The 27,072-nt window shown below is 41.3% G+C and overlaps 2 protein-coding genes and 1 long non-coding RNA gene across 3 annotated transcripts; 2 read left to right on the plus strand and 1 right to left on the minus strand.

Annotated features, from left to right (window-relative positions):
- The first annotated feature begins 143 nt into the window (after positions 1 to 143).
- Positions 144 to 16,098, plus strand: LOC125980096 (leucine-rich repeat-containing protein 75B). The gene is made up of 4 exons (XM_049739134.2): positions 144 to 602; positions 3,324 to 3,452; positions 5,849 to 5,961; positions 13,474 to 16,098. The coding sequence occupies exons 1-4, from the start codon at positions 324 to 326 to the stop codon at positions 14,111 to 14,113; spliced, it is 1,161 nt and encodes a 386-aa protein (XP_049595091.1). The 5' UTR covers positions 144 to 323; the 3' UTR covers positions 14,114 to 16,098.
- On the minus strand, positions 14,569 to 22,575 carry LOC125980163 (uncharacterized). Its single transcript, XR_007485535.2, has 2 exons — positions 22,237 to 22,575; positions 14,569 to 16,472 (listed from the first exon to the last, which is right to left on the minus strand). It is a non-coding gene; the product is annotated as an uncharacterized lncRNA (long non-coding RNA).
- LOC125980092 (E3 ubiquitin-protein ligase RNF34) lies at positions 18,346 to 26,948 on the plus strand. Its single transcript, XM_049739131.2, has 7 exons — positions 18,346 to 18,525; positions 20,497 to 20,715; positions 22,722 to 23,195; positions 24,518 to 24,794; positions 24,884 to 24,907; positions 25,062 to 25,103; positions 25,575 to 26,948. The coding sequence occupies exons 1-7, from the start codon at positions 18,520 to 18,522 to the stop codon at positions 25,757 to 25,759; spliced, it is 1,227 nt and encodes a 408-aa protein (XP_049595088.1). The 5' UTR covers positions 18,346 to 18,519; the 3' UTR covers positions 25,760 to 26,948.
- The last annotated feature ends 124 nt before the right edge of the window (positions 26,949 to 27,072 follow it).

Genomic DNA, 27,072 nt, shown 5'->3' on the forward strand with positions numbered 1-27,072 from the left:
CTTTGCCCACCGTTTAATGCAGTCGAGTGATTCTGGGGATGCTTTTGTTGTGAGAGGTCAGGCCAGCAGCTGTTTAGAAAGCGCTCTTCTGATTGGCTGAGAGCAAAAAGCGCGTGCACGAGGGATGCAAGGGAAAGGAAGGGGCACGGTGGGGGGTTGTCGACTATACCCACAGACTGCTCTCACATTCACACACTCGCGATGTGCAGCGTTCAAACTTTCCTCAGCATGGATGCGTTTGTGCGCACTTGGTGTCATGATTCGTCTGCGTTCTCGTTTACGCGTAACAATAACAAAAACAACAAGGCGCGCTCTCAGAAGTGATGGGCTCCAAGTTGAGTAGGCAGAGAAGTCTAGATTTGGAAAGTAAATGGAGCAAGAGACGGCGGCAGAGGAATGTCACCCCGGTGCAAAGCGAAAGAGGCGGCGGGGATCTGTTGTTTACCTCCTTGATGCTCAAATCCGACAAGCTGCCGGCGATGCTGCGCAAACGCGACCACAGCCCGTACGTCAAGCGGGTGGCTTGGATCCGCGACATCCAGCGACATCTCCGGGAGCATAGGTCCGAGCAAGCGGGCGAAGTGCTCAAACTGCTGAGAAAGGCAAGTTTATTTCTTTTGGGTTAGAAATACCAAATTAACGACTTTCTCTTACTTTATTCTCACTTTCAAGTTTGTCATTGCGCGCATACGCACACAACATTGGATGCACCCGGGGGCTTTATTTAACAACAGATGAGGTTACATTTGCACTTCTGTTGACTTCTATCTATCAGAGTGTGTCGAATATTTATTGTACTTATTTAATGTTCCTTAGCTTTGCTCAAATCTTGATATTCACACAGGAAACTAAGGGCAGATATTTACCTGTACCTAATATTGTGGAAAATGAGTTCATCTTGACTTTTTGCGAGTCAGCATACTTGTATGAGTTTTGAGGCTCCGGTGCAATAAAGCATCTGAGACATGTTTGTAAGAGCGGAAAGAAGTCCAATAAGGCTTTAAATTCAACAGATTAAAATCGAGACAACATAAAATGCTAAATACGTTTTGCGTTACTTAACATATCACTATCTGTAATGGTTTGGCATATATTTCTAGATATGAAAAAAATGCAAATGAGGATCACTGAATTAATGTGGAATATGTAAGTTATCTAAAAAACGACTGACCATTACTCTTACCTTTCAGTTTTTCCTCAAAAGGCCATTAATTTAAAGGAGGCCCGTTTTTTTGTATTTAGGAATATGTGGATTAAATCTCATAGCTTGATTGAACTGCTTCACGTCTTTGCCACACATCTACATGGTTGCCAATAATTGATCAGATATCAATATAATTGTGTACCTCCATCCACACCTTTAATCCGCACTCGAGGCGGGGAAATGGATTTACCCCATCTAGAGAGTGAGCGCCGTTTTTAGAGCTCAGCTTTAGCTTTCCACTTCCTCTTGGTAGCTTCACACTGATCAAAGACAGGGAACAGTCAGGATGCTCTGACGGGAGCACTTCTGATCAAGAGAACTCCCCCGTCGTTAGTCAGAAGGCGGAGAGAGAAAAAAAAAAACAACAACCTGAAAGTAACTTCCGGCCCATCTGTAGCTGATGTGGCATACATCCACCGTACAGTGAAAGCATGGAACAATGAACAGACGTCTTAAAGTTGATATTTGCATAAAGTTGAAAAGATGACTCATGCTATACTTCCTGTAAGACTTTTTGACCGATGTGTACGTCGGCGCACATTAGCAGCATTTACGCAGTGAGTCACTTAAGATGAAGGACCCTTTTAGCCCAGGCTCTCCCTGTCTTTTACATTTGTATGAGTAGAACACACTCTACCATGCCACCGGGTGGCGCCAAAGTCTCGTCTAATAGGAAAGTAGCTTCAGTAATCTTTGTCAGGCGAAGCAACATTTGTTTGCATTATTTTTGTAATTTGATTTGTGACTTTCTTAGGCCACATTTTGTGAAGTTATCACAGTGAACGCTTAAAAGACTACAGGTCAAGGTGTTTAGTAAGTCATCAACTCCAACTGCGGTATATTAAATCACAATGACAAAATTAAGAGAGGAAAAAATGCAATTAAGTTATTTTTGAAAATCATTCATCCTTAGTCTACCATGAGAGGTTGGCTCCCGTAACACACCGTGTACTTTTATTACCACTATTCTACAGTTTAACCGATTGCGCCACACTTATTTTTATAAATGAGTAATAGGGACACAAAAGGCGTCAAGAGGGTGTTGAATTAAATTGTTTGACAATGATTTACAAAGAACTTTATGGATGGCTGGCTTCACTCTCACATTTACAACTGTGGGCAATTTAGTCTCTAATAAACCCAAGATGACATTGTGAAAAGAGTGACGTTCACCCTGAACTGGTTGCCAGTCAATCGCAATAAAACCTCGCTCACATTCATAACTTTTGTTTGAATTTCTCTAGAGGCATTATTATTGGATCTGGTTGTTCTTTTGATTTAAAACCTGAGGAAGATGTGGCATCGCCTAACACGTAGTCAAAGTAAACACCGGCCTGCATCGGTCTCGCTTGGCGCCGTATCTAACTGGATTCTAATGAAACCCACAAGTGGGAAGAGGCAATGTCAAATTACATGGCCAGCATTCAAAGGGGCGTTACCCAATCCGATCGGAGTCCATTACCAAAACAGAGATGTGGACAAATGGAAATGATTTGATGTTTTTCCAGTTGGGAATTAGCCAAATTCATCCTTGGAATTCAAGCCGTACGTTGTAGCTGCATCGACTTTGTCTCCAAATGAAACAATGCAGGGCGAGCTGGCTTGGAGGATAGCCCAGCATCGGGGACTCCCATTGAGCTCCAGTGTAATAAATCAAGTCAGAAGCCGGAGGAGGAGAAAATGCTGATGGGAGTTTTCCTCCTCCAAGGGTTGGGTCTGTCAGAGCGTGCAGAGCATTACATAACCTCGACCCCCCCCAGCTTGCATTACAGTGTACAGTACATTATTAAACTATTTGCAAAGATGGTCTTCAAGGGTACACATTAATAAAATAAAAAATCTCGACTATTAAATATTCTTAAGTAACACAGACTGTGTTTTAAACAACGTCCTTTAAGACTTTTTTGTGAAAACTCAATTAATCAAGCTACAAGCCTTTCATGTTCCCCATTTCAACATACGTCAGCTTTTACAGATAACGCCGAGTTTTATTGATTCGTGTTAGAGGAAATTGAAGGCGTAGGGAGCTACTACCTTATCAGTCCTGATCATGATTATTACACTTACCAAGATTAGTCTTTCACTAGGAGCTACTTTTTGATGATTATTTTCTTTCCAGGATTTGGGGCTCCAGGGAACGTCGCTCAATGACATTTTGTACAAGAATGCGGCTTTTCTCAACCTGGTGGACCCCATCTCACACGAGCTGCTGCTAAGTCTGGCTCGAGACTTGCAGTGTCCGAAGAGGGTGAGTATCCGGGACTTAAAAGTTTTATTGTCAAATCGAGGCAGGATATTTCAAGGCAGTTTTTCAGATGATAAATTGTTGATGAGTCGATGGAAACTGTGTGTAAAAGGGCAAGTGGTAGCTTGTCTGGAAGAATTCTGAAGGTTACATCCATTAGGGGCCAATTAAATTAAAAGAGTGAAAGGAACAAGGCGCCTCATTTGCATTATTGATCAAAACACTGTCTTTTGTTTGGATGACGTGTTTTGAAAATTGAAAACAGGACTCAAAGTGGATGTTTTTTTCTAACAATAGGCAGAACTAAATTTAGTTGTTAGTGGAGAGTTAAGATCAGGATTATTTTACGATCAAATAAAGCCAATTATTTTTAAGGATGAGGTTATAAAATGAATTTGGAATGATATTAAAATTGTTCCGTGATATATTTACAGTTTCAACTTTTGGCAATTAGAAAACCTTTTTGGAGCATCACTTATCAATACTTGTTTACGATTTGGGCTTAGCCCTATCCACGCCATCCAAAGTTTATCATGCAGCCTTAAAGTTTCAGTTCAAACCCTGAAGTGCTTACATTGTTTTTCTTCTCCCTATGTGCAAAAAAAAAAATCTTGCTCTCAAAGAGAGATTAGTTTACCTGCTGCTCATGCGCTTTCCATTCAATGATGAAAAAGGTCAATCGCGGGGGGTTCGGGGACCCTCAGGAGCGTGGGATTGTCTTCTATTTGATCGGCGTGGGCAGGCCGTTGGATCAAACTGGCGAACCTGGTGCTCAGGCTACACTTCTCTCGCTCTTTGTGGTGAGACAGTCTGAAAAAAATAAGATCAATACAATTCGCCCATGTCTCCTTGTGGATGTATTTTAGATGGATGAAGTCTTGTGTGTGACCACTCCCACAGTGACGCAGCCCTCCTTGCGCTCATCTGCAAACACACCAAAATCAGGGTTATACGTTGTTGTACTGTACTGGCTTTCCTGTTTTCACAAAAACACTGAAAAGTGAACTTTAGAAAATCATTTATTTCCCCCTGAAAATCTATCTCTAAAATGGTATTGGTAATTCACTGTAGCTGTTCATGCATTATATCATCTTGATGAATTCAAGTCGCGGCACCCAAGCTCACCACTGGCATACAAATAAGAAACTTTCCTCTATAAAGTTGCTAAGAAGTAGAAGACACTAAATAAACTGAGTGGCAGTAACTCACAGAACAGACCTTGCAGCTTTTACTGTGAGTTTCAGAAAAGATAGCTAAAGATGAACTCGCCAGAAGCTCATTTTTACTCACCAAGTCCCCACGAATAATGATGACCTGCAAGCAATTCTAATCTTATCATTGTTTACGTTGGGAGGCCCACAAGGAAAAGCGAGAAAGCTCGACGTTGGCAGCAGCCTTTTCTTCTTGACTGGCTGGACCCAGTCGTGGTGGACGTGACCGGCCTTAGGAAAGCTTGGCTACTCATTTGAGATAGGCAGCTGCTGCTATAGTAATCTGGCACTGACATGTTTGCAATGACGCACAGTAGTTCCTTTATTAAGCTTTATGAAAACAAAGGATAAGATAAAAAGATTTAAAAAAAGTTAAACAATGTGTGAGAAGATATGCCTGGAACTATAAATATCATCCGGGTGTGGCATTAAACGATTTAAATCTTATTTTGAGCTATTTAGCAAAGCCAAAGCGCTTCTCAATAACAGTGCCAGCTCAGGTAAAATGAAGGCGCTTTGAATTCTATGACTGGCTAAATAATGTAGCATGTGTTTAGCATGTGCCGAACTGAATCTATTGTTACAAAGCATATATTTACATGAATCAGTTTAGTGAGGCTGAAAATGGTAGTGTTGACTGTTTTGAAGTGAAAGGCATATTTGTTTGTCAGCCGAGAAACAAATTGGCAGCTGAAACGGTTCATCGCCCTAAGGTACTAAATTGCTTTGTCTTTTCTTACCCCTTCCTCACGCTTTCTTTCCCACACCGCTTCTTTCTTCTTGTTGTTGTTGTTGTTGTTGTACCATTAATTAGATTTGCCCAACTCGGTGCAACCTATTCCATTTATAGTGACAGAGAAAGGGAAAAGACAAAGAAGGAGGAGGTGGCAGTGTCGGACCACTAGCTTTATGTTGCCGGGAGGAAAAAAGAGGAGAAGAGAGATGCTATCATAATAAGTAAACGAATCAATTAAAAAAAAATAATAAATAGAGACAGTCTCCATTAGTTACCCAAACCAGAGGAAAGTGCTTCATCATATTTTCCCTAATGTAAAAGTTGGTTAGGTTTACAAGAAGCATATTAGCCCTCCTCCTTCAAACGTCCGACATGTAATCATTCCCGAACGCTTCGTTTTATTGAGATTTTCTACTTGCTATTCAACACGAGTGTTGTACCGCTCGCTGCAGGAGACGGACTCCCTCAAGTCCACCAACAAGATCTGCCGCCAGCTGATTTACCACCTGACTCCTCACTCCAAGTGGACGAGACAAAGCGTTCCCAGGAGGAAGTCTCAGGCCTGGTAAGTGTGCCGCATTATCACTCTTCAGACGCAAGCGGGAACATCCTTGCCATAAACATCAATGCGACTCATACATAAATCCTCCTTAATGCCTCTCTAAAATACTAATCTGATTTAGGGTACGCAAGTTTGGAGAAATACTCCTTACCTTCCTGTTTTGTCAACTCAAGCAATGTTTGCATTGCCAGTCAGTGTTAATATTGGCATTAGTGATTTAACCATGTTGATTATTAGATTTTTAAAAGCTGTAGGCACCATCTGGAGTCATTTCTGATCCAAGAGAAATTCCAGCGTCGCACACCTCTGATTGGCAATCACTAAGGATCACAGGATCCCTAGCGTTGGCTGACATGGTCTAATACCTAACAGGTTTTAAGAAAAAAAAGTAAAAAGGCTTTAAGTTAAAATATCACACACATACACTGTGAACATCAGCCAATTGTTTGCAGAAGAAAACAGATTGTTGCAAGTACCTTGAGGTGTTTCACGCCAGCCTTCATTTTGCCGCGTTTGCAAACGATGAGCTCATTAGCGAGCTCTGCTCCTCTCGCAGCGGTTCAAACAGGAAGACTCATTAAAAAAAAAAAAAAAAAAGACAGGAAGCGGTTTATATGATTTTGACCGTACTGAAATGCCATGTTATTTCTTAAGGGTTAGGGTGCACTATTGGACTGCCACCAGCAGAGGTGCTATTGAGCCTTCGTTAAAGAACATGACGTCAGCTAAATAAAAAACATGGAAGTATATTTTTGATGGTTTGAATGTGATTTTTTGTTTTTTAGGTGAAGTTGAAATGTTTAAAGTATAATGTATATTTACTGTCAATATGTTAATAATTCAACATGTCAAAGGATGATTAATGAGTTTGAGGTTTGACTGCGTCTCCCTGACTACTTTTGTGCCATCGTAGTATAAATTTAAATTCAGACTTTCAGGCTTTAGATCACAGGATTGGCAGGATTCACAAGCACAGTGATTGAATACTCCGCCCCAGCATCCTCCTGAATAATTTTCCGGGTTAGAAAACAAACCTCTTGGCAAATGGCTGGATGAAGCCTTCCACCATTGTACATGTTAAGTGGCGCAGCCCCAGGGCTACGCTGTATTTGACATCCTAGATGAGTCACTTAATTCATGCAAAGTGAATAAATAAAATAAATCAGCAATGTTAATGTCACAGCAGTGAGAACAGTCAGCCCAAAAACAAACAAAACTCTTTCAGGGTTGCATATTATTTTACTGGAGCTGAGTTGTAATGAGACAAGAAAGGACTAATGAGTGCAATAAACCATTACCGGCGATGAGCTACTCTGTCACACGTCTCTCATGGGCTGCAACACTGCGTCATTAGGAGACATTTGTTTGTCATGCAAAACACACCTGTGACACATAGAAAAGGAATAAAAGAAAAACAATATATCTCAAGCGCATGAAACTGTTACTATTCCAGTGACCTCTTTACGCAAAGTGTGCTATTATTATGAAGTGCTCGCCGGGCGAATCTACCAATCCACCGATGATTTGATTCCACGTGACAAAGTGGATGCTCGTGAGCAAGAAGCACTGCGACAGAGCGCACAGAAAACAGTTTGCCTTATGTAACTGTATATCTTGGAGGGGCTGTTTTACTATGTCAAGGAACTGTTATGAAACCAGCATTGAGATGCACAGCTCTAAATACAGTACAAAAAGGGGCTACAGTGATCTTCATTATCTTTGCAAGGGGGTGCGGTGTTGAGGAATACTCCTGGAGGAAGATCAAACATGTGACTTTGAACATATCTGCTTTGCAGCTCCGACGGAGTGTAACCCCGCTTCGGGTGCCGACCATACAGGCTTATCAAAAGTCGACGTGTTGACTCAGCGTACAGTTCGGATTCCTCAAATACTTTGCACACACGCGTTACAAATTTGCCAGAAGGCCAGAAGAAAATAATAAACACCATCTCCGATGTTTAACTGTAAAGACTTCAGAGGAGTGAAGTGGCAAGACAATATTGCTGCAGAGGGATTAAAGCTCATGAACAAGGATGTAAGATTTCATTCAAGCTTGGAGTCAATGATCCTCCTCAGAGCTAAAGCAAATTGAGATCCTCACGATAAAAGAAATCCAAGGAGAATCCGGTTCAGGACTTCCCTCCAGGAGTAATGTCTACTGCAATGATGCTGAAATGTTCTCTAATGTCTGCTCGGGGATGATTCAGAATTCCTAAGCCTCCAAGCAAAAATGAATTTTAATGCTAACCATCACAGTGAAATAATCCGAGTCACGGCTTTGTGTGTAGAACTGGAAGTTATTTGTCTGGCAGTTAGTCAGAAAGCTGTCTGTACTTTTACAGCCTTGTACTACTTCTCTTTTAGTCCAAGCATCTGGGAATCCAGAGAGTTATGTCTTTGAGCTGCAAACCTCCCATGTTGCAGTTCTACATTTTCAGTTAACCCTTGAATTAAAATTGAATCATCTTCTGAGCTCCCGCAATCATACTTGTTTCATGAAGTAACCTCTCAATCGAAAAAATATGCTTTTTTTCCCCCCAAAACAAAATGTGAGGAGAATACATATTTTCAAATGGAAATAAATTGTGTGTTGAAAAACGTCAAAGATCTGATTGAGTTACAATCGACTACAAAAAATCTTTTGTCGTTCCACCGCGACCATGGAGTACCTTCCACTTAGACTTCTACTCATTTTCCAAAGTGCAGGCCTTGAGAGGAAGCAGCTTGCGGGAACAATTCCGGCAGCTATCGCTCACCCACGCCGGGTGACACCTGCCCAAACATCTGTCACAACCGTGACTCTTCTCACTCTTATCATCAGAGCGCACAAAGCTCCAAGCTTGTTGCCGAAGCCCACCGGCTGAGTAATGCGTTCTGCTCTGAGACAAAAAAGGCAGCGTAATTGCCACACTTTTCTCCATTGCTCAGCTAAAACGCTGATTCGAGACAAATGAGGTTAAGTCGTCTTTGTGAAGCCACTTTAATTTCTCCAGCGGTGTCACAAATGTTTGTAGTCGCTGCTGTGAAGCTACGCCGTCATCGTTGTCCCCCGCAGTCAAAACAAGGCATGAAACAATCAGAGTCCAATCTCAAAAAGTGCTCCAAGAGCAATAATATTTTAGAATGATTGGAATATGAGCTTGAGTCATGCAAAATTCTACACCTATTGCAAAAACATTAAGCGTACCTCCAGGGAGGCAGCAATATCAGCAAATGTGAAATAGTGCAGTGGTGGAGAAAAATGAAATTACCTAGATAATACATTTTGAAAGTCACATTTGCTATGCAATTAATGCCACCAAAGCAAAAACTGGGCGAGTAAAATAAAAATCTTGTTGTTGGCTTTTAAGCTTAGTTTCATTCAAAACAAGATGACGGCTTCAAATCGTATTTTTAGATAAATCTCATTTTAGCAAATGTGTTTTAATTTCTCTATAAATGGTGCATATTCTTCAGGGATTCTGAATGTGTCAAGAAAGAAAAAAAAAAAAGCAGGGTGGGTGAGTGAATAGCTCTAATCAGCAACCTTGCAGTGATTCCGCCTCCTCCTCCTCTATCTTTGAGTTTGACAGCGCCTTTCCCCAGAGCTTAAGCTCCAACTGCAGCACTGCTCTGTGTGGCAACAGACGAACAAAATGGACTCTTTACACTAAGCGAGGAAAAAGCCCCCCCAGTTGGGGAATAGAGGAAGACAATCAATGCAATAATACAAAGGAAAGCGGAGAAGTGAAATAAAATGAAAATAAATGCGCTTGATTGCTGGCAATGGATAACACTTTTTTTTTTTTTTGCAATTTACTATAATGAGATTTCACTTATTGCGCAATCGAGGTGGGTCTACTGTAGACGGGTCCCTGAATGTGATTTACTGACTATTTTTTAATTTTTTTAAATTGAGCCAAATAAGTTTATATAACCTCGAAAATTATTATTTTGTAAAGCAGCAAACAAATTTCAGTGCTCTAAACTACAATTTCATAATACGAGTCGTTTTGACTCGTGTCCCTGAGCTTTGCTGCTTTTCAAGGTTCAACGCTATTTAAAGAATGATCTTCAGCTAATTGTGTTGCTTTGTCTTAAACTGCCTCCAGCTCTTGTAAAACAGGTTAACAGGACCTCGGTTCCTAGTAGGTCACCAACTCATCCCCTCCTTCTGCTAAATTATCTTGGAATATAATCGGAATATAAATTTCAACACACTTTTGTTGAAGCAAACTTGCCATAGGGCAAATAATAATAATAGTAATAATGCTCACAAACCCAACTAAATGTAAATAAATAAATAGTGTACCAAGATAGAAAACCAACGAGAGTTAGATTAAATGGACTAAAGGGTACACAAGTGAAAGCAGTGAAAGTAAGTTGTCTCTCTTTCTATTACTCATTCATGAGAGTAAATGAAGGGGAACTTATAGTCTGCGTGGGAGGACATTCATTACAAGTTTCTTCGGCCGCATGCTTTCAACTGTCACCCTGGAGACGCAATGGACATGAGTTGCCTAATTCTTCAAGTTAAAAAAAAAAAAAAAAAAAATGGCGCCCTGGTGTGACAATTCTAGAATTGTTTTTTAATTGGTGAGGTGCACACCAGCACTAGCTGTTTCCTCGGTGGCATCGCTCGACTCGAGACAAGCGAGGGAAAAGAAAGCATGTGAATAGAAGAGTCAATCGATGGTGGCATTTAAAAACGAGACGCTTTTACCTTGTTAGGGGAAGGAATATGTGAACCGCATGGGACGCATCCATCAAAGACGCACGTGCCAAGGAAAGGTAATGTGTCAATAGAAAATGTCAAACACATCTGATTAACAATTTCAATCTCTCTGCAGCCTCGCCAATAGTAAAATTAAATGACAGATTCAGAGATGGGGCTAAAGTTGACCTATTGCCAGATTTTTAGATAATTTTTAGAAACAGGAGCATTTTTGGTTGTTTTTTATACAACTTTCAATTTCCGCATTCCAAATACATGCTTCTTAGCTTGATATATTTTTTTAATATTAAAAAAAATACTAATAAATTGGGAGCCATCCCCTGTTAAGTAGAAAAAAATAGGAGGGGTATCCCTATTTTTTTTATTTTTCAAATCTTTTAAAAGTATTTACAACGGGCATCCATTAAATGAGAATTTTCACTATTTGTCAGCCAGCCCAGTCCTTATCCCCAGCAGTGAAGAAAATGATTAACTGGGCATTCCAGATATATCATTATTGTTCATTGTGACCTTTCAAGTTGAAAACAAATATACTGCTGATAAAGAGGCATCAAAGTATCTAGTATCACGTAATACATTTGCCATTATTTACCCATGAGAGCCTCGAAAGACAAAACAAGGCACTCCAGGATGGTCTGCTATAATGACGACGTGAGTCTCTCCAGCAACTCAGCCCATAAAAACAAAGCTTCATTAGTCTCCACTCTGGCTTTTGCAGCATGCCCGTTCCCTTTCTGCTTGCATTCTATTTCAATATCGCAAAAAAAGCCCCAGACGCTTCCTTTGCCACCTCTGGCCTTTACATAAGCACACAACAGCGAGCACCCTTGCTCCGTACGTGAAAGTTAACAACATCCCCGAGGAAAGTCAGGCTATGAAAAGCAATTAGACTGTCTGCTCTAGCCATATGTAAGCAGACGATAGTTTGACACACGAGACTTGGTGCTTATTAGATTCCGGTACTGTTGTCAGTTCGCTGGCTGCCATGTCAATAAATGCACTTCCCTGGCTCCATGCGGCATACCTAATGTCTTTTTTTTTTTTTTTACTGGTTGTGTGTTTGTGGGGGGGTGTAAACAAAGTACAGATTTTTAATTAGTGTGCTTCAGTATATTTTCAGTTATCTGTACTTAACTGTACTTTATTAATTTAATTGATTAATTAAATGAGTTGAAAAAAATTGTCAAGCTAATAAATAATATTATATTTGGCATATTGGTTGTCTTGCCAGGCTCAAAACCACAAGCATTCAAAAATTCAAATTTGAATAAAAGATAGATAACGAAAAAAGCACCAATTTAGCATATTTTTGTTCGGTGTTAGCAAAACTTTTGACACGTTTTGATGGCGTGTGCTAAAAAATTTTTTTCCTCATTAGTGTGATTACACAAGTTAATAAACAAAGATAATTATTTAATTCCCATTTTTGGTTTTCATTTTGCCAAGTTGCCGCCGCCTCTTTTTCCTATGTTATCATAATAGATAGCGTACAAAAGCCTGTCGTCTGAAAATGCAAATCGTTGGCCAGGCGGGCTCGCGGCCAAATGAGCAGCTTGTGGGTTGGAACTGCGGCCACGCAGCCCTTAGGCAGTGGCGCTTGAAAGCTAAGTCTGGAGTCATCTTTTCTCTGTCTCATTAAAAACGCAGTCCAAGACACCCGAACCCCCGCCACCCACTCACTCTCAGTCAATGTACAAACCTTGCCTGACTTTGTTGGTTGCGCAGGATATCAATTCCACAGACAAACAGGTGGGAGGGCCTCTCGCAGAGCAAACGCCCACTATAAATACATTGCTAACACTTGGAATTACTCATCAATACAAACATTTTCGAAACTGGACCTTTTCAATTTAACCAATTATACTTGATGCTCCTACACAGTTGATCTACATTTCGGTACAGCCAAACTCCATCCATCTAGCTCCTATATTTCCTTTTTTTTTTCTTCTTATTCCCTTTGCAATCAACAAATTGGAATATAATGCACCAGTCGAGCAAACACACTCATTTATCATAGTCATTAACTGTAGCGCTCAAATGTTTGATGAATAGCTGAATGAACCACCAGCAGCAAAAGGCTCTTATGAATAAAGTCATCTATAAAAATTACTTAAGGGTTGGGAGGCCAAATGAGATTATTTTTTAATGTGCCATTCAAGAAAAACATTCGGGTGACAGACATATATTGCAAATTAGCGAGCGGGGAGATGTCCAGGGGGACACATGCGAGCTAATTAGCAAGAAACTTTAGCCGGTAGACAAAATATGTTTTTTTTTTTGTTTTTGTTTTTTTACAAGAGCCTTCGAGAATCTGTGTTGTTGTTTTGTACTTGCTGTAAAAAGTCAAGGCCTCCGGCAAATCCCAGCGGATCTTCGACTCTCTTTGAATGTCAATTTTCAGAGAGACACGAGTCCCTGAGGTCAAACCGAAACCTCGACAAACCAAATATAACATGCATGTTAAGTACCTTGTTTATCTTGTAGTCCATTCTGCAAGTCCATTTGGGTCATTTGTCCATCTTTGATTTGACCTTTTATTTTTTTTATTCCTGCACAGAAATGACATCCACACCCAGTAGACGAAAGTCATTACTCGAGACTGAGACATATTCAAATGCTAATTCTTCTCATTACTTTATTGATCGCAGCGCTTGTTACACTCTAGCAGAGCTTGCGGGTTCCTTGTTTTTTTTTTGCAGACTTTTCAATTCCTGCAGTCCAGCGTGACAGTATTGCAGGCCTTCTATAAAGCCTTTGAAATAAGCACAAGGTAGTTAAATTTGATTTTTCTCTCCTTATAGTCTGAAGACCACCCTGAAGAAAAAACTGTCCGGCGATGTGGTCAACCTCTCTGGCATCCCACTTTCGGGAAGAGACGTCCACCGCGTGGCCTTGTACCTGCAGGGGGCCAGTGACGCAGTGTCTGCTGTGGACTTGAGCTTCACCGGGCTTCAGGATGACAGCTTGCGACTGCTCCTGCCGGCCCTCAGCGGTCTTCCCAAGCTGACCACGCTCGCCGTCAACGGTAACCGTCTGACAGTAGCCGTCCTGAAAGACTTGATGGAGGGGGTTAAAGACCCTAAGAAGTTCCCCAGCCTGGCGTGGATCGACCTGGGTAACAACGTGGACATCTTCACCGTGCCGCAGCCGCTGCTGGTGGCTCTGCGCCGCCGTTTCGGTTTACGCAGCAGCCTGCCTACCATCTACGAGTACAACGAAGCAAAGACCTTAAGCGGCTACCTTCCCAACATGGAAACTTCCGTAGAGGAGACCAGCATGTACGAGGAGGGCGACGAAGGTGAGGACGAGCGAGACGAAGATGACGACAGGCTAGAGCTTCAAGCTTGGGGCTTTACGGAGGAGAGAACGTCCAAGAATGTGCAGGTGGCAAGCTGTGGGAGGTGTTCAAGAAAAGACTTGCCCGAGTTTCCTGGCTGTTAGTCTCGTCTCTTGAGCTAAAAATAAAGTGTAATGTTGTCTCTCTGGATGCTTCCAACACGACAATGTATTTATGGGCTAATTTATCTTCTTACATCCAGACACAGTGCTTATGGTAACTTATGGCGGGGAGCTGTGAAACTTAAATGTTTGTCTGATAAGGCACAATTAATTCAGGATATCTGACTGGCCCAAAGCTATGACACGCGTGGTTGTTAAAAATATTCCATCATTTATTGCCAAGAACTTTGACCCTTTATCCAAGGAGATCCCCGGGAATTCATTTTTTTGAAGGACCCCGACTTATGAAATCATGTGCCTTGCACAAGGGCACCTTAGTAGTCAATGAGGATATGTTTACACAGTCAGTATAGGAATCATTCCTTGTTCCTGACATTGCCAGTTGGGAAAGGATTTCTTTGCATCCCCCAAAAAACAAACTAGATCACGTAACTAACTGTTCTTCAATACCTTTAATAAGTTTACACAATCCATTCCTGACTAATAATTGGATATTGTGGGACCAAAATACTGCTTTTCATTATCATATTTTCTGCATATCACTTAAGTGGAGAGCTTTTAAAATGAAACAGAGTCAACACTATATTTAATTTTTTTTTACACTCAACCGTTTTCATGAACCAATAGAGAACAGGGTACAATAGTTGAACCTTTTCTAGATAGGAGGTGAGCAAAAAAACAGCATTGTCATTCCATTTGAGTTCAAACGGTATTAATGGTCCAAACAGTGGCAGGAGGATATTTGACGTAATCTGCCTCACAGTTTTGAACTTTAAAGATGTGTAGCCCATCTGATAACGACCCCAGATTAGTTTTGTTTTGGTTGAGGTTTAAAATAAATATGTCCCAATTACTAAATTTAGAAAACACATTATTTCTGTAACTTAGAGTAAATAGACAGACACTAAGAGGCATTAAAAATAGTTTGAGTTTTAAAATAAATTGTGGTCTAACTAGCCGTCGGTCGATACGAGCGCTCTGCAGTCCGTGCTACTTAAAGTGTCACTTGGTTACTTCAAGAACGTCCTTAACAAGCATTTGTCACGATTTATAATCACTTTTCCACTGAAAATCCACTTTCTGGCTCTCGCTCCCTCTCTCTTTATTATCCTTCTCTCTTTCTTATCCTTGACTCTGACTGACTCGCCGACGGCAAGTAAAAGAAGTGCAATGTAAAGACACTAAAAATATAAAAATAATGGGTAAATATGCATTCCTTTTAAATACAATAAACATACATATGTTTTTAAATACAACACAATCACCTACATATTGATGAGATACAAGTATTAATAATTTTGTGAATTTGTTTTTCCCTCAAGCACACATTTTCGGGTGTGTGCTGCCAATGAACTGATTACTGCCTGGTTGGGTTCCCTCAATCTATTTTTTCTCCTTAGTAAATAGGACGAGCCCCAGATTATTTTGATGATGGCTTATGATTGATTATATTTATTTATGGGGATAAAAAGGACGCCATTTCTACTCATGTATACTATTTCTTTTCCCAACTGTATAATGTAGCATGTTTTTATGTACATGACTACAAGTCTTTTTTTATCCTGCCTTTTGTTGTTGTATTGTTGTGTACTTCTTTCCGCGCTATTGTTTGTTTTTTGTGCTGGGGTATTAATTAGAAGGGTGCCTGCTGTGTGTGTTTGTATAATTATGGCGTGCACGCAGCGAAAAATTACTACCTTTTGATGGCAGGAATGAAATGTTTACTCATTTGCACTTTAAGGACGGCGAGGTTACAGAATGAACGGACTGTTTTAATGAGTCTTTATTGATATGAAAAGAAGAAATTAATGAGACACTATATCCTAAAATGATTTTGATCATTTTCTACAGATGATGTGTGCATCATTTCAAGTGTTCCCCCCCCCAAGTTTTCTTAATGTGTTTCGCTTTTAGAATAAAAGTGATGTTTGCCTGCTGTTGCTTCCAAAATAAACTATTTGAATTTATTTTTATTTACTGGACTTTTGTTCTGTCAGCTTTGGGATATAATATATATTTGTCCTATTATTGCATAAAACCAAATTAGTTAAACTCAGTCAATTTATGAGTAGAACGAAAAGATAAAATCAATGTTTAACTGGCTTACTTTAACAGTAGAGAGCGAGAAAGCTGGCAAAATGCTGACAGCCTCGTCTTGTTTTTATTTTTTTTCTCCTTCGGCGCGTTTGCATGTCAGCGTTTCATCTGTTCTGTGTGAAGGAGTGTCGCCCTGAGCCGACCTGTCACGGGAAGAATAATACTGCCATCTTGCCAGCGAGGCGTTTTCACCCAGTGAGTGCAGTCTGCAGCCATCAGTCTTCGTTCCGAATCCCGAATCCCTCTGAATGAAAAACGAGAGCGTCAGGTGGTAAATGTTTGGAGGCAGGAGGCCTTCAGGCATATAATGTTTCATATAAATGCAGGAAAATACACAGAAGTCAACACATGAGTAAACACCTTAAATTCACAGCATGTCTAATACATGTGATTGACCAAAAAAATATTGAAAACTAAAATGTACACAAACCTTGCAAATCTTGAGTGGAACTCACTTATTGAAATTAACTCATCTCTCTCATTTGATTAATGATTAACCTATGAACCCGAGTGTTCATTTCACCTGAAATAAAAACACGAAACATTCAAATAATGTCAGTTTGTGTGACAATTTCTGCATTCACAATACTGGCTGGTGCCAGTTGCTAGTTGAACTCGAGGATCAGATTTGTATCATTATAAAAAGGGTAACTCTGACATCTAGTGGCAGAAAATGGCTTAACATGGGCCCCAGCAGATAGACACACACCTATGACCTGTATATATGAATATATTAATGAGTAAAATAGGTAATTGATTGCCTAATCTCACCCAAAGAAAATTCTTTAGCAGTTTTTCAGTAATCTTGCTCATTTGTATGCAACCAATCACGACAAATTAGAATCACTGGAACCAAGAAACAAGTCAAGAGGTGAGGCAAGTCAAGATTCAGTAAATATCGTTAATGAACTACGGGTGTACATTGAGTAAAATCCCTTCCTCGCCATCTTCCGTGTTTCCCACAGCATGAAGGAATAGCAGCGCTAAAGTATGTCAATGCTGGCTCGAGGGCCTTGGAACATATTTAGACCAAAATGGCTGTGAAATTAAATCAGCAGTGGGTCACTATTGATGTGATATGGCATAGAGAATTTCAAAGGGACATTTGCATCACTTCTCCACTTGCCTGCAGTGATGCCGTTTCTGCATAAGAGGGAGTCTGGTACCCAAATATGACCCATTATCATCAAGTGTGAGCTGCTAGAATAATTTTTGTATCTGTAGGCACACTTGCCCCTGCATGGATCATGATGACGACCTCCAACGTCAATTGACTTAGAGTTCAACCAAATTATGCAAAAAAATTGTCATTATAAAAAGGATGCTACATCACTTTTCAATTCTTTGAATCTTAATCCTTGAGAGCTTCTTTAGTTTCACCACAAGGGGGCGGAAATTCCCCATACAAACACTAGTGATGTAAATGTTACATGCCAGTAGAAAACCATTTGACATGGCTTTTTAAAAAAAAAAAATCCCGTAAAGCCGCAAATATTTGATATTCAAGAGACCGTCACTGCCTGCAGTACATCACATACCTTGAGAATAGTAAGTACTCACTTTCCTAGCCCGGAATACTGAATGTTTCTTTAAACATTGTCGTAAATATATATTTTTTAAATAACAAATGCAATAAATTATTTCGAGGAATATTGGTGATAATTTAGGGAAAGTGATATTTAGAAGAGCTTCCAGCGTCAAGGGACAGATAGTGTTGGATTTGGTAAGGTTCTCTCTGCTGCCCTCTACGGGCTCTCACTAGGTACTGCCTATGAAATGGAAGGAAAACCCCTCTAATCTCTGTACTGCAGGTAGGCACAACTCAATCATCATAAACCCATTATTTGTCACAGAACATGACCGAAATGATGCATTTATGTATTTTGCACCCGTGCATAAATTTATAACCCGTCAAAAACAGGCTTAAGGTTCACCCTATTTGACTGGTGGTGAGATGGCAATAAAAACGCCAACAGTGTGTGTGTGTGGAGGGGGGAGGGGTCGTGACGTGTGCGCCAAGGACTCACACATGCGTTCTTACGTACGACGCTTCTGCGTATAGACGGATTGTCTGCCGAACACACGAGCCCCCTTGCGCGCATTCTGATTGGCTGGCCGGGCCTGTCTTTGGCAATGACGTTATGCCTACACGCACACACACACACACATACAGAGTACACAATACAGACACATAGAGGTGGCAGGAGAGAGGGAAGACGTAATGGTTTGACTCTGTGTGCACTTGCGATGATCGTGGCATTAGTCTGCACATTCCTCTAACGGAAGGCGCAATGAAGGTAGGTGCAACCCCCCCCCCCCCAACCCCCCATGTCCTTTATAACGCATCTTGTTTATGGTGACATCGCAGTGACTTTTACGCACGGTGCCGCAAGCTGCACACTAAGGTGATTGTGTTTACACGGGCCGTTATATAAGGAGACGGGCTTCATTGCAGTAGTGGTGGTTATTTTCGGAAGTTGTCATGGGTTATTTCGGGCCATTGTGTTTTTATGCGTGTGTGTATGGTCGGTGCAAACAAGAGAGGCTGCAATGTGAAAGAAGCCCCCCCCCCCCTCCGCACTTCTAGAGTTTAGTGGATGCAAAGCGGCTGCAGCCACCTTCCATTCATCGCTTTAATCCGCTCTAACGAGGTTGTGGAGGCGCGCTTTGGGCTGGACGAGTTGGTGGGGGGCGTTTGTGTGTGTGTCGGGGGGGGGTCACGAGGATGTTTGGGGGACGTCTCGGGGAGGACGCGAGGATCGCCCCTCAGCACCACACTGGGGTTCTCCCCTGGCTGCAGATAAGGATGGGGCGATGACGTCATATGATCACCACAATATATAGCTCCGATCTTCCATTTAGATTTGTCTTAAATGTTTACGTGCATTCGTAGTCTATTGTGTTAATACGCATATTGATTTTTGCTTTAACTGAGATCCAATGCAAGAGCATCAAGCTCACGTTTGCTTGACACTCGGTTAAAAATAGCTTCACTTTTGTGGTTTTACATTGCGGTGGCGTGCAGTGTTGTCGATTCCTTCCCTTATCTGCGCGTGATGAAGAAATTGCCATTTCATCACTATACAAAATTAAGAATAATACTGTAATGCATCAGTTGCATCAAAGACCCTCATTACTACAGGAAATTATTTTCTAGTACTCCCCACAAAATATGGAGTTAATGCATTAGGGGGGATTATTTTTAAATCAAATGGAACTTGCTGAAAGTTGTGTGTCACGCGACAACCCCTCGGCTGTGGATTTTGTTCTGTGCACTGGGGATGTTTTTCAGTTCTGTTGCTGCCATCAGGTCTCTGAAATATCCTTATTATGCAAGAACAAATCTTTAGCCCGTTTGGTCACAGCTTGAGTTTTATCTGCGTTCATTCCAAGCGTCGCACGAGATTTAACTTCTTCGGGGAGACGCTTTGACAACACTGTACATTTGAGTAACTGTTAGATAAATACAATTAGGCATGGATTTATGCATTTATCAAGCATGTAGTGTACTTTGTTTCCTAAATTAGATGCCAGAAGGAAACAAATAGCATAATTCAGCACTTCTCAAAATGGGGGTTGTGGGCTCCCTCTAGTGGTACGTTAAAGAATTACTGAATTAAATATAACGGTGAATAACTTTTTTTTTCACTCCAGCACCATTCAATTGTATTTAACATAAAAGTACATTTAAGGGCATGTCTGTCATCAGAAAGTGTTTGAGTTCATGCAGAGACTTTTAGTCATTGCATCACAACAAGTGCATGCAACCAGCCTGTTATTTCTTTCTAATCAGTTTCATGGTCACATTCTATACATTCGGTGATGTTGATCTCCGCCTAAATGCAACGCATAATCGTGTAAGCTCTGCTAACAAACAAGGGAACACCAAAGGTTCACCCACTGTTAAAGTCCACTCTCATTAGTAGACAGGCCTGCGGGGTTAGTTAAAGCTTCCCCTCGCCACATAGTGTGCCTTGTTCCCGGGATTACATAAACAGTCCCTAAGCAGACGACCGAGGTCACGTCACAGAGTGTTTGTAACAACTAGGAGCCGCCCGGAAACGAGAGGTGAATTCCTGTATTGTGTACTGCAAAGAGCTTCACAATGTGCTCTATGTGTGTGTGTGTCAGCTATCGATTGACACAGCCTGGTAGAGGAAGACGTGGTTCCCCCCTCCACCGTTCATTTGTATGCCGCTGAGCTGTTGTTTCATTTCTTCAACAGTCTTCATTTTTTCGTTAGCATAATGTGTGTTTGTTCTTGGCAGGCGGGGGCCTCGTCCATGTGGGCGTCATGCTGCGGGCTGCTAAACGAGGTGATGGGCACGGGTACGGTGCGGGCACAGCAGCCCGGCTTTGGGGCTGGTGCCGGGCCTTTCCGTTTCGCCCCCAGTGCAGGGTACTCCACATACCCACCCGCCAGTTCGGGCAGCGCCGGGCAGCTCTGCAAGGCTTGCGGACTGGCTTTCTCGGTCTTCAGACGCAAGGTGAGTTACTCAATCTCTTTTTATCTTTGACACTTTAAACTTAAGCCCACTTCGTAAACATATTTGAACTAAATGCAATTGCACGCCTTTACTCAAAAGAAAGCTCCGATACTAAATGTTACGATACTGCTGGACATTTAAGAGCCCCCTTTGTTGAGACCCCGCCTAGCAATTAAAAAGTAAATTTTCTACAATATGTCCTCTTAAATAGAGCGTAAATGAGTCGCAGCCTGGTGCCCGAAGCGATTGGATGAAAATAAACATAACACCTGACCAGAAAAAGCAATCATCCTTCTGTGCCGTCTATGCAAACGAAACCCAAAATCACTAAAATCGTGTTCCGTCATGCTGATTTTGGGACGGTCATGGTAGAATACGTGTGTGGCACGTGATGGTTTCCTCCGTGCTATCACTTCGAAACAGACTGCCTGCAATGGGCTCGTTTGCAAGTCAGTGTGATATCTCCAGTCCACCTTTTAAGAAGTGTCATAAGGATTAGCAGCAAATGATAGCGAGGAAGGTGTCGACGATGGCGCGGAGGAGAGACACATTTGGCCGTGAGTGATGAGTAAATATTTACCAATTGGACTGACCTCCTTTCATAGCCATTTGAAGTGTCAATTCACTCAGCTGCTCGGTGTAAAAGTGGGCGGCTGAACGATTTTGAAAATCTAATTGCGATTTTTTTTTTAGATTGTGATTTAATATGCAATTTTATTGCGTTACAATAAATATCAGATTTAGTGTAGATAAATTTGTTGGGAGCTAGACGTCATGCTTTTTTTATACTTTGCTTTAAATGTAGAAAAAGTGAAGTGCTTTTCTGAAAATGAATATTCCTGGAGATAAATATGGCATAATTCATATCAGCCGTGGTTTTTCATAAGGTGACCTGCATGATGATTGACACTTCTGGGTTAAATCCCATCAGTATGTCTGTTTACAACTACAAACAGCAGCTGCAATGAGCTCAGCACCTCCTTCGGAGGCCACTTTTGCGTATCAAAGTTTGCATAGAGTCGAGCTCATTTAGAAGGAAGCCGCGAGAGGCGCCGTCGGCCCTTTAAAATGCTGACAGGAGTCAGACATGGAGTTGTGCAATATTTAAGGGCAGTTTATTAAATGATGTTTGAGTGGTAATAAAAAGAATGACTGATGGCATTCCTTTGGTGTGTGTGTGTGTGTGTGTGTGAAGAAATTGCCTGCGAATGCCGAGGAGTTAAGAAGAAAATTAAAATGTAGAATTCACTAAATTGTAGGATGTAAGAAATATATTTGTGTACACGAATAGAATGAAAATTGCTGATTAAAATTATTGATTAAATGGAATAAAAATGATTTTGCATTATTAAAACAAAAATTTCAAATGTTTTACTCTTACCCAATCAGTGAATGAGTGGGCGTGGCTTTCTAGCTAGCATCAATGTTACATCAACCAAGATGTTAGCTGCAAAGCTAACAACTCAAAGAAAGCCAGAATATGTGTCACACTGAAGGAAATAACTCCAAAAATGGACTTACTTGAACTTTGCTGTTCCAATGAGACTTGATATCGATCAGGGAAAGTGACAGATGTCCAGCTAATTCACAGTTGTGTTGTCCCAAATTGGTCAAGCAGTCGTCCTTAAAAAGTTTGCCACAAAATAACACACGTGTTGGTAGTTGTTTGGCCCTATTTGATGAAAAAATAAAGTCCAACCACAAAGCTTTCTGTGGCTCATGTTGGGAGAAGAAAGAGGCTGTTGTTCTCCAGCTGTGCCTGTGCAGGAGTTTTTACTAAACTTCAGCAGGGGTTGGGTTAAAAATTGAGGGTGGAGTTGATGACATCACAAATTGAAAAAGGCGGGATTAGTGGCATCACAAACCAATCTGCAAAAGCAACCTATTTGAGATTGCTGTTTGAGCTGTTGAAAATGACAGGGCCCCTTTAAAATTGACAAATAACATTTTTATTTTGAGATCATGACATTCACTCACAGTGACTCATGGCATCCTTTCCTCGACAGCACGTATGCTGCGACTGCAAGAAGAGCTTCTGCGCGCTGTGCTCGGTGCTGCAGGAGAACCTGCGCTGTTGCACCACCTGCCACCTCCTGCGCGGCACCGCCTTCCAAAGGCCACGCCTCATGCAGCTGCGCGTCAAAGACCTGCGGCAGTACCTGCTCCTGCGTAACATCCCCACAGACACCTGCAGGGAGAAGGAGGACCTGGTGGACCTGGTTCTGTGCCACCGGGGCACCAGGGAACCGCCTCGACCCGCAATAGTGGTGGAGGAGGAGGAGGAAGAAGAAGAAGACGAGGAGGATGGAGACACACCTGAGGAACAGGAGGAGGGAGATGACGAAGATGATACAGACAGCCTTCGCTCCCGTGCCGCCTCTCTACCCTCCCCTGCTGGCTCGGCTTCTGAACAGTCGCTGGGATCCGCCTCTCAGGGAGTTGTGCTCAGCCCAAGTGACAGCTCAGGGACCCCAAGCCAGGTGACACATACGCACACACAAAATGCCTACAGTCCAAAATTCATTTATTTTTATTTAAATTGGGGGGGGGGGACATCATCCAACTGGTTTCATTATTTAAACTTTACAAATGCCCCATCCGTCTCTTTTAATAATGTGATGCGGCCCTCGAGAACAAAAGTTTCCTCAGCCCGATGTAGTTGCTCGTTAAGGCTAATTCAACACGATTATGCCGATTTTATCTCCACTGACTATGAAGAGTCTCCACAGCATGGATTCGACATTCATGTGACAGCTGCAAGCAGCAGCGTTTACTCTCTGACTGTCAATGTGCGCGCGCGTGTGCACATGAGGACCAGCGAGCAAGGCGGCTTAAGCCCTTTGCCTTTTTTTAGGTCGCTTACATGGGCTGGCTGAGTCAGTTATGTAACGCGCACGCAGGTTGACAACTCCCCGCGGCAATGCCGCTGACACCAAACGCTACACTAAACATTACATTAACACACTATTAAAACGCTAAAGACACACACGCAACTTCCTGACATCTCTGTTTGAGAAACCCAAGAGATTTCATCCCAATATATTTCAACTTATAGTTGACTTAATAGTAAGTCAGGAAGAATTCGATATTTCTAGCTCAGTGGTCATCAGTGATCTCTTTGGCAAAAAGCCAAAGAAAAAGCGAACTACACAAAAAAAAAAAAGAGTGGCTGCTGAAGAGACTGCGAGTGCTTGCTGTCTAGCCAACCAATGCATTATTAATACGTCAGAGAGGGAATGTGCTGAGACCACACACACACACACACACACACAACCTGAATCAACACTTGCTCATCTCCACTTCCATTACGGAACTATTCATTGATTCCGTCTCCTTTCATTCCTGACCTCCATCTTAAAAGAGAATCATTGAGCGATGAGTTAAGTGTCTGCCGCGCGTGCGATGGAGTGCGTGCTTAAATATGTCTCTTGTCGTATTAGATAACGGAACAGATGTACTCTGAATATACGCAGTCAAATCCTGAAAGTCATCACGTAATGGGGTGCATTGTGTGATGGAGAATTTGATTCACTTTGAAACATTCATAAAAATTTCACCTTGAAAATTGATTTATTTATAATCGTGTTGAAATTGGAGGTTAGCTGGAAAAAAATTGCTTCATTATGTTTTCAGTAATTGCTGCCCATTACAAAAATAGTCAAATGTTTATTTATTTATTTAATAAAATTGCCTTGTGAATATTCTCCAGAAATAAAGAGGAAAATCTCATTTGGAAACGACACATTGCACACAAAATGGTCAAAGCGGACAATTGTACCTTACTTTGTTGCTTTGTCTTTAGTTGTCTCCTCAGGAGCGTGAGGATGCATCGAGTGCATCACTCCTCAATCTAGAGCAGACAACCTGCACGACGGAGGTGAGCCCGGCCACGCAGAGGAGGATCCGCGCCTCGCTGTCCGACTTGGACAACGAGGACGCCATCGAGAGGCTGTCGGTTCGCCAGCTGAAGGAAATCCTTGCCAGGAATTTCGTCAACTACTCGGGTTGCTGCGAGAAGTGGGAGCTGCTGGAGCGCGTGCATCGCCTCTATAGAGAAAACGAGCACAACAGGAAATCCAGTAGGTACCAGCACTTTTGAAAATATAGCATTTTACAATTTGAAATTTTAACAAGACCCTTTTTTTTTTTACCTCTTTTCTTCTTTTAGTGGAAAATGTGAGCATTACTGCAGGCAAGTATTTCCTCACTACTCTATTGTCAGTACACCACTTTGAAATAAAATAAAATTAAAAAATGGTGGAAAAAAAATCTGCAAATAATCAAATTTTTGCTATCATTCTTTAAGACCCATTTTCTAAACCCTGTCCTTTTTTTTCCCTCCAAAGTGGTCACATATCCTCCACCTTTGTGCAACAGTGCTGTCGGAGGTAAGCTCATTTTTCACCCACCGACTCAAAATATTGAGAAAAGTATGTAGCTAAACGTTTAGCGTTTTGTACTGACGTATGAAGTTGTAATTTTGTCTTTCTTATCTAAGCTTTGCACATTTATGACTTAACTAGCAGACTAGCAAACAGTTTAGCCTGCTAACTCAATGACGCCACCCACGTCACTCACCAGGCCACGTCCTGCCTTTTAAAGCAATACACTCAGATACTACAGTAAGGATGGCAACACTACATGGACAAAAATAATACCTACCTCACAAAATGAAAATGTTCCCGATGAATTGAAAGTATCGTCATTAAATCATCATTAAATGCAGCTCCTAAGTTGAGCCTCATGAATACCAAGTCAAGTCACATGTTAAATGCCAAGTCCAAGTCTTCAAATCTGACACTTCAATCAAGTCACATGATTCCAATCTGTAAGTGTTTTACTTTTTTGCCGGTCCGCAGACAACGTGAAAGCCCAGCTTGCCTCGGACGAGAATCTTTGTCGCATCTGCATGGACGCCATCATCGACTGCGTTCTGCTGGAGTGCGGCCACATGGTGACCTGCACAAAATGTGGCAAGAGGATGAGCGAGTGCCCCATCTGCAGGCAGTACGTGGTGAGGGCCGTGCACGTCTTCAAGTCCTAAAAAAAAAAGTCTTGCCGCCAGAGACGCTTCAAACGGGCGCCAGTGGCTTGGACCGGCAGTTCTCGTGGAACACGGCAGGGGTTCGAGTCGACACGGTCGACTGCAACATGTGCAATACCGTTAAAAAAAAACGAGACTTGTGGTTTTTTATTAATGTAGAATATTGGTTCTAGTTTAACAGCACATCATATGTTAGCAGAAGACGCCAAATATCACGCCTATACGCTCATACGCTTAACATGCTTTTCATATTCATCAAATTTGATGTGACAGTTTGTATTTTTTCAGAACCATGGAAAGCAGTTTACAGTAAGGCTTTGTTTGATTCTAATTTTCATTTTAAAAGAAAAAATCCCTGCTGATGGTTTTTACGTTTCCCTTCAACACACCTGATTCAAACGGTTCGGATTCATATCCAGTTTCTGCAGTTGATTATTTGAATCAGGGGTGTTGGAGGAGGGTGACATGAAACACACTTTAAAATACAACAAACATATTTAATATATTGAGAGAGACCAAGGAAAAAATAAGATAAATATAGTAAACAATGTGTACCATCCAACATCAATCCATCCCAACATCATTTCGTAATATTTTTTTTATTATTATTGGTCATTATATTATTTATTTTAAACTTCTGCTAAGGTTTGAAAAAGATGGAAAATGAAAACAGACGAGCAATATCAGTTTTCAAATATTTTGATGGTAACGCCTCCTCGATTTTATGTTAGACTTCAGTCTGTTATGCAAAGGAGACCAACACTTTTTCCTTTCTGCTTATGTTTCAAAGAAAATTACATATACGGAATCACTGTTACTGTAAATGTGTTGCATATAGATAGCTTCTATCGTTATTATGAATTAAATGTATATTTTTACATGGACTGGGTGGAAAGGCCAGGAGGTTTATGAACGGAATGTATTGGTGACAGTTTAGTCAAAACCTTTGAATATATCGGTGGTGTTGCTTTTTGTCACGCGTTCCCGTCATTTTATTTTTATTTTTTTCATGATTTGATTTAACGCGGCTGTTTGTCAACGGACGATGTCATTCACGGGCAGCTACAGTCTTCTGGAGGGCACTCATAATCCTGGATCTTTATATTTTGGAATGGTTGGACCTTTTTATTTTGGTAAACAAAAAAAAAAAAAACTATTTATTAGATTCAATAAAATTCAGTCAAATCTTTTTGACCATAGTGTTGTTTTTAAAAGGCTTTTAATATCTCAAACTTTCCCTAAAGTTTTATAATGTGTACAACATTTACAATCAACATGTATAATACAAACGCATACAGTGGTTTAACCATACC

The sequence above is a fragment of the Syngnathus scovelli genome, chromosome 13, assembly GCF_024217435.2.
Source record: "Syngnathus scovelli strain Florida chromosome 13, RoL_Ssco_1.2, whole genome shotgun sequence".
Classification (NCBI taxonomy): domain Eukaryota; kingdom Metazoa; phylum Chordata; class Actinopteri; order Syngnathiformes; family Syngnathidae; genus Syngnathus; species Syngnathus scovelli.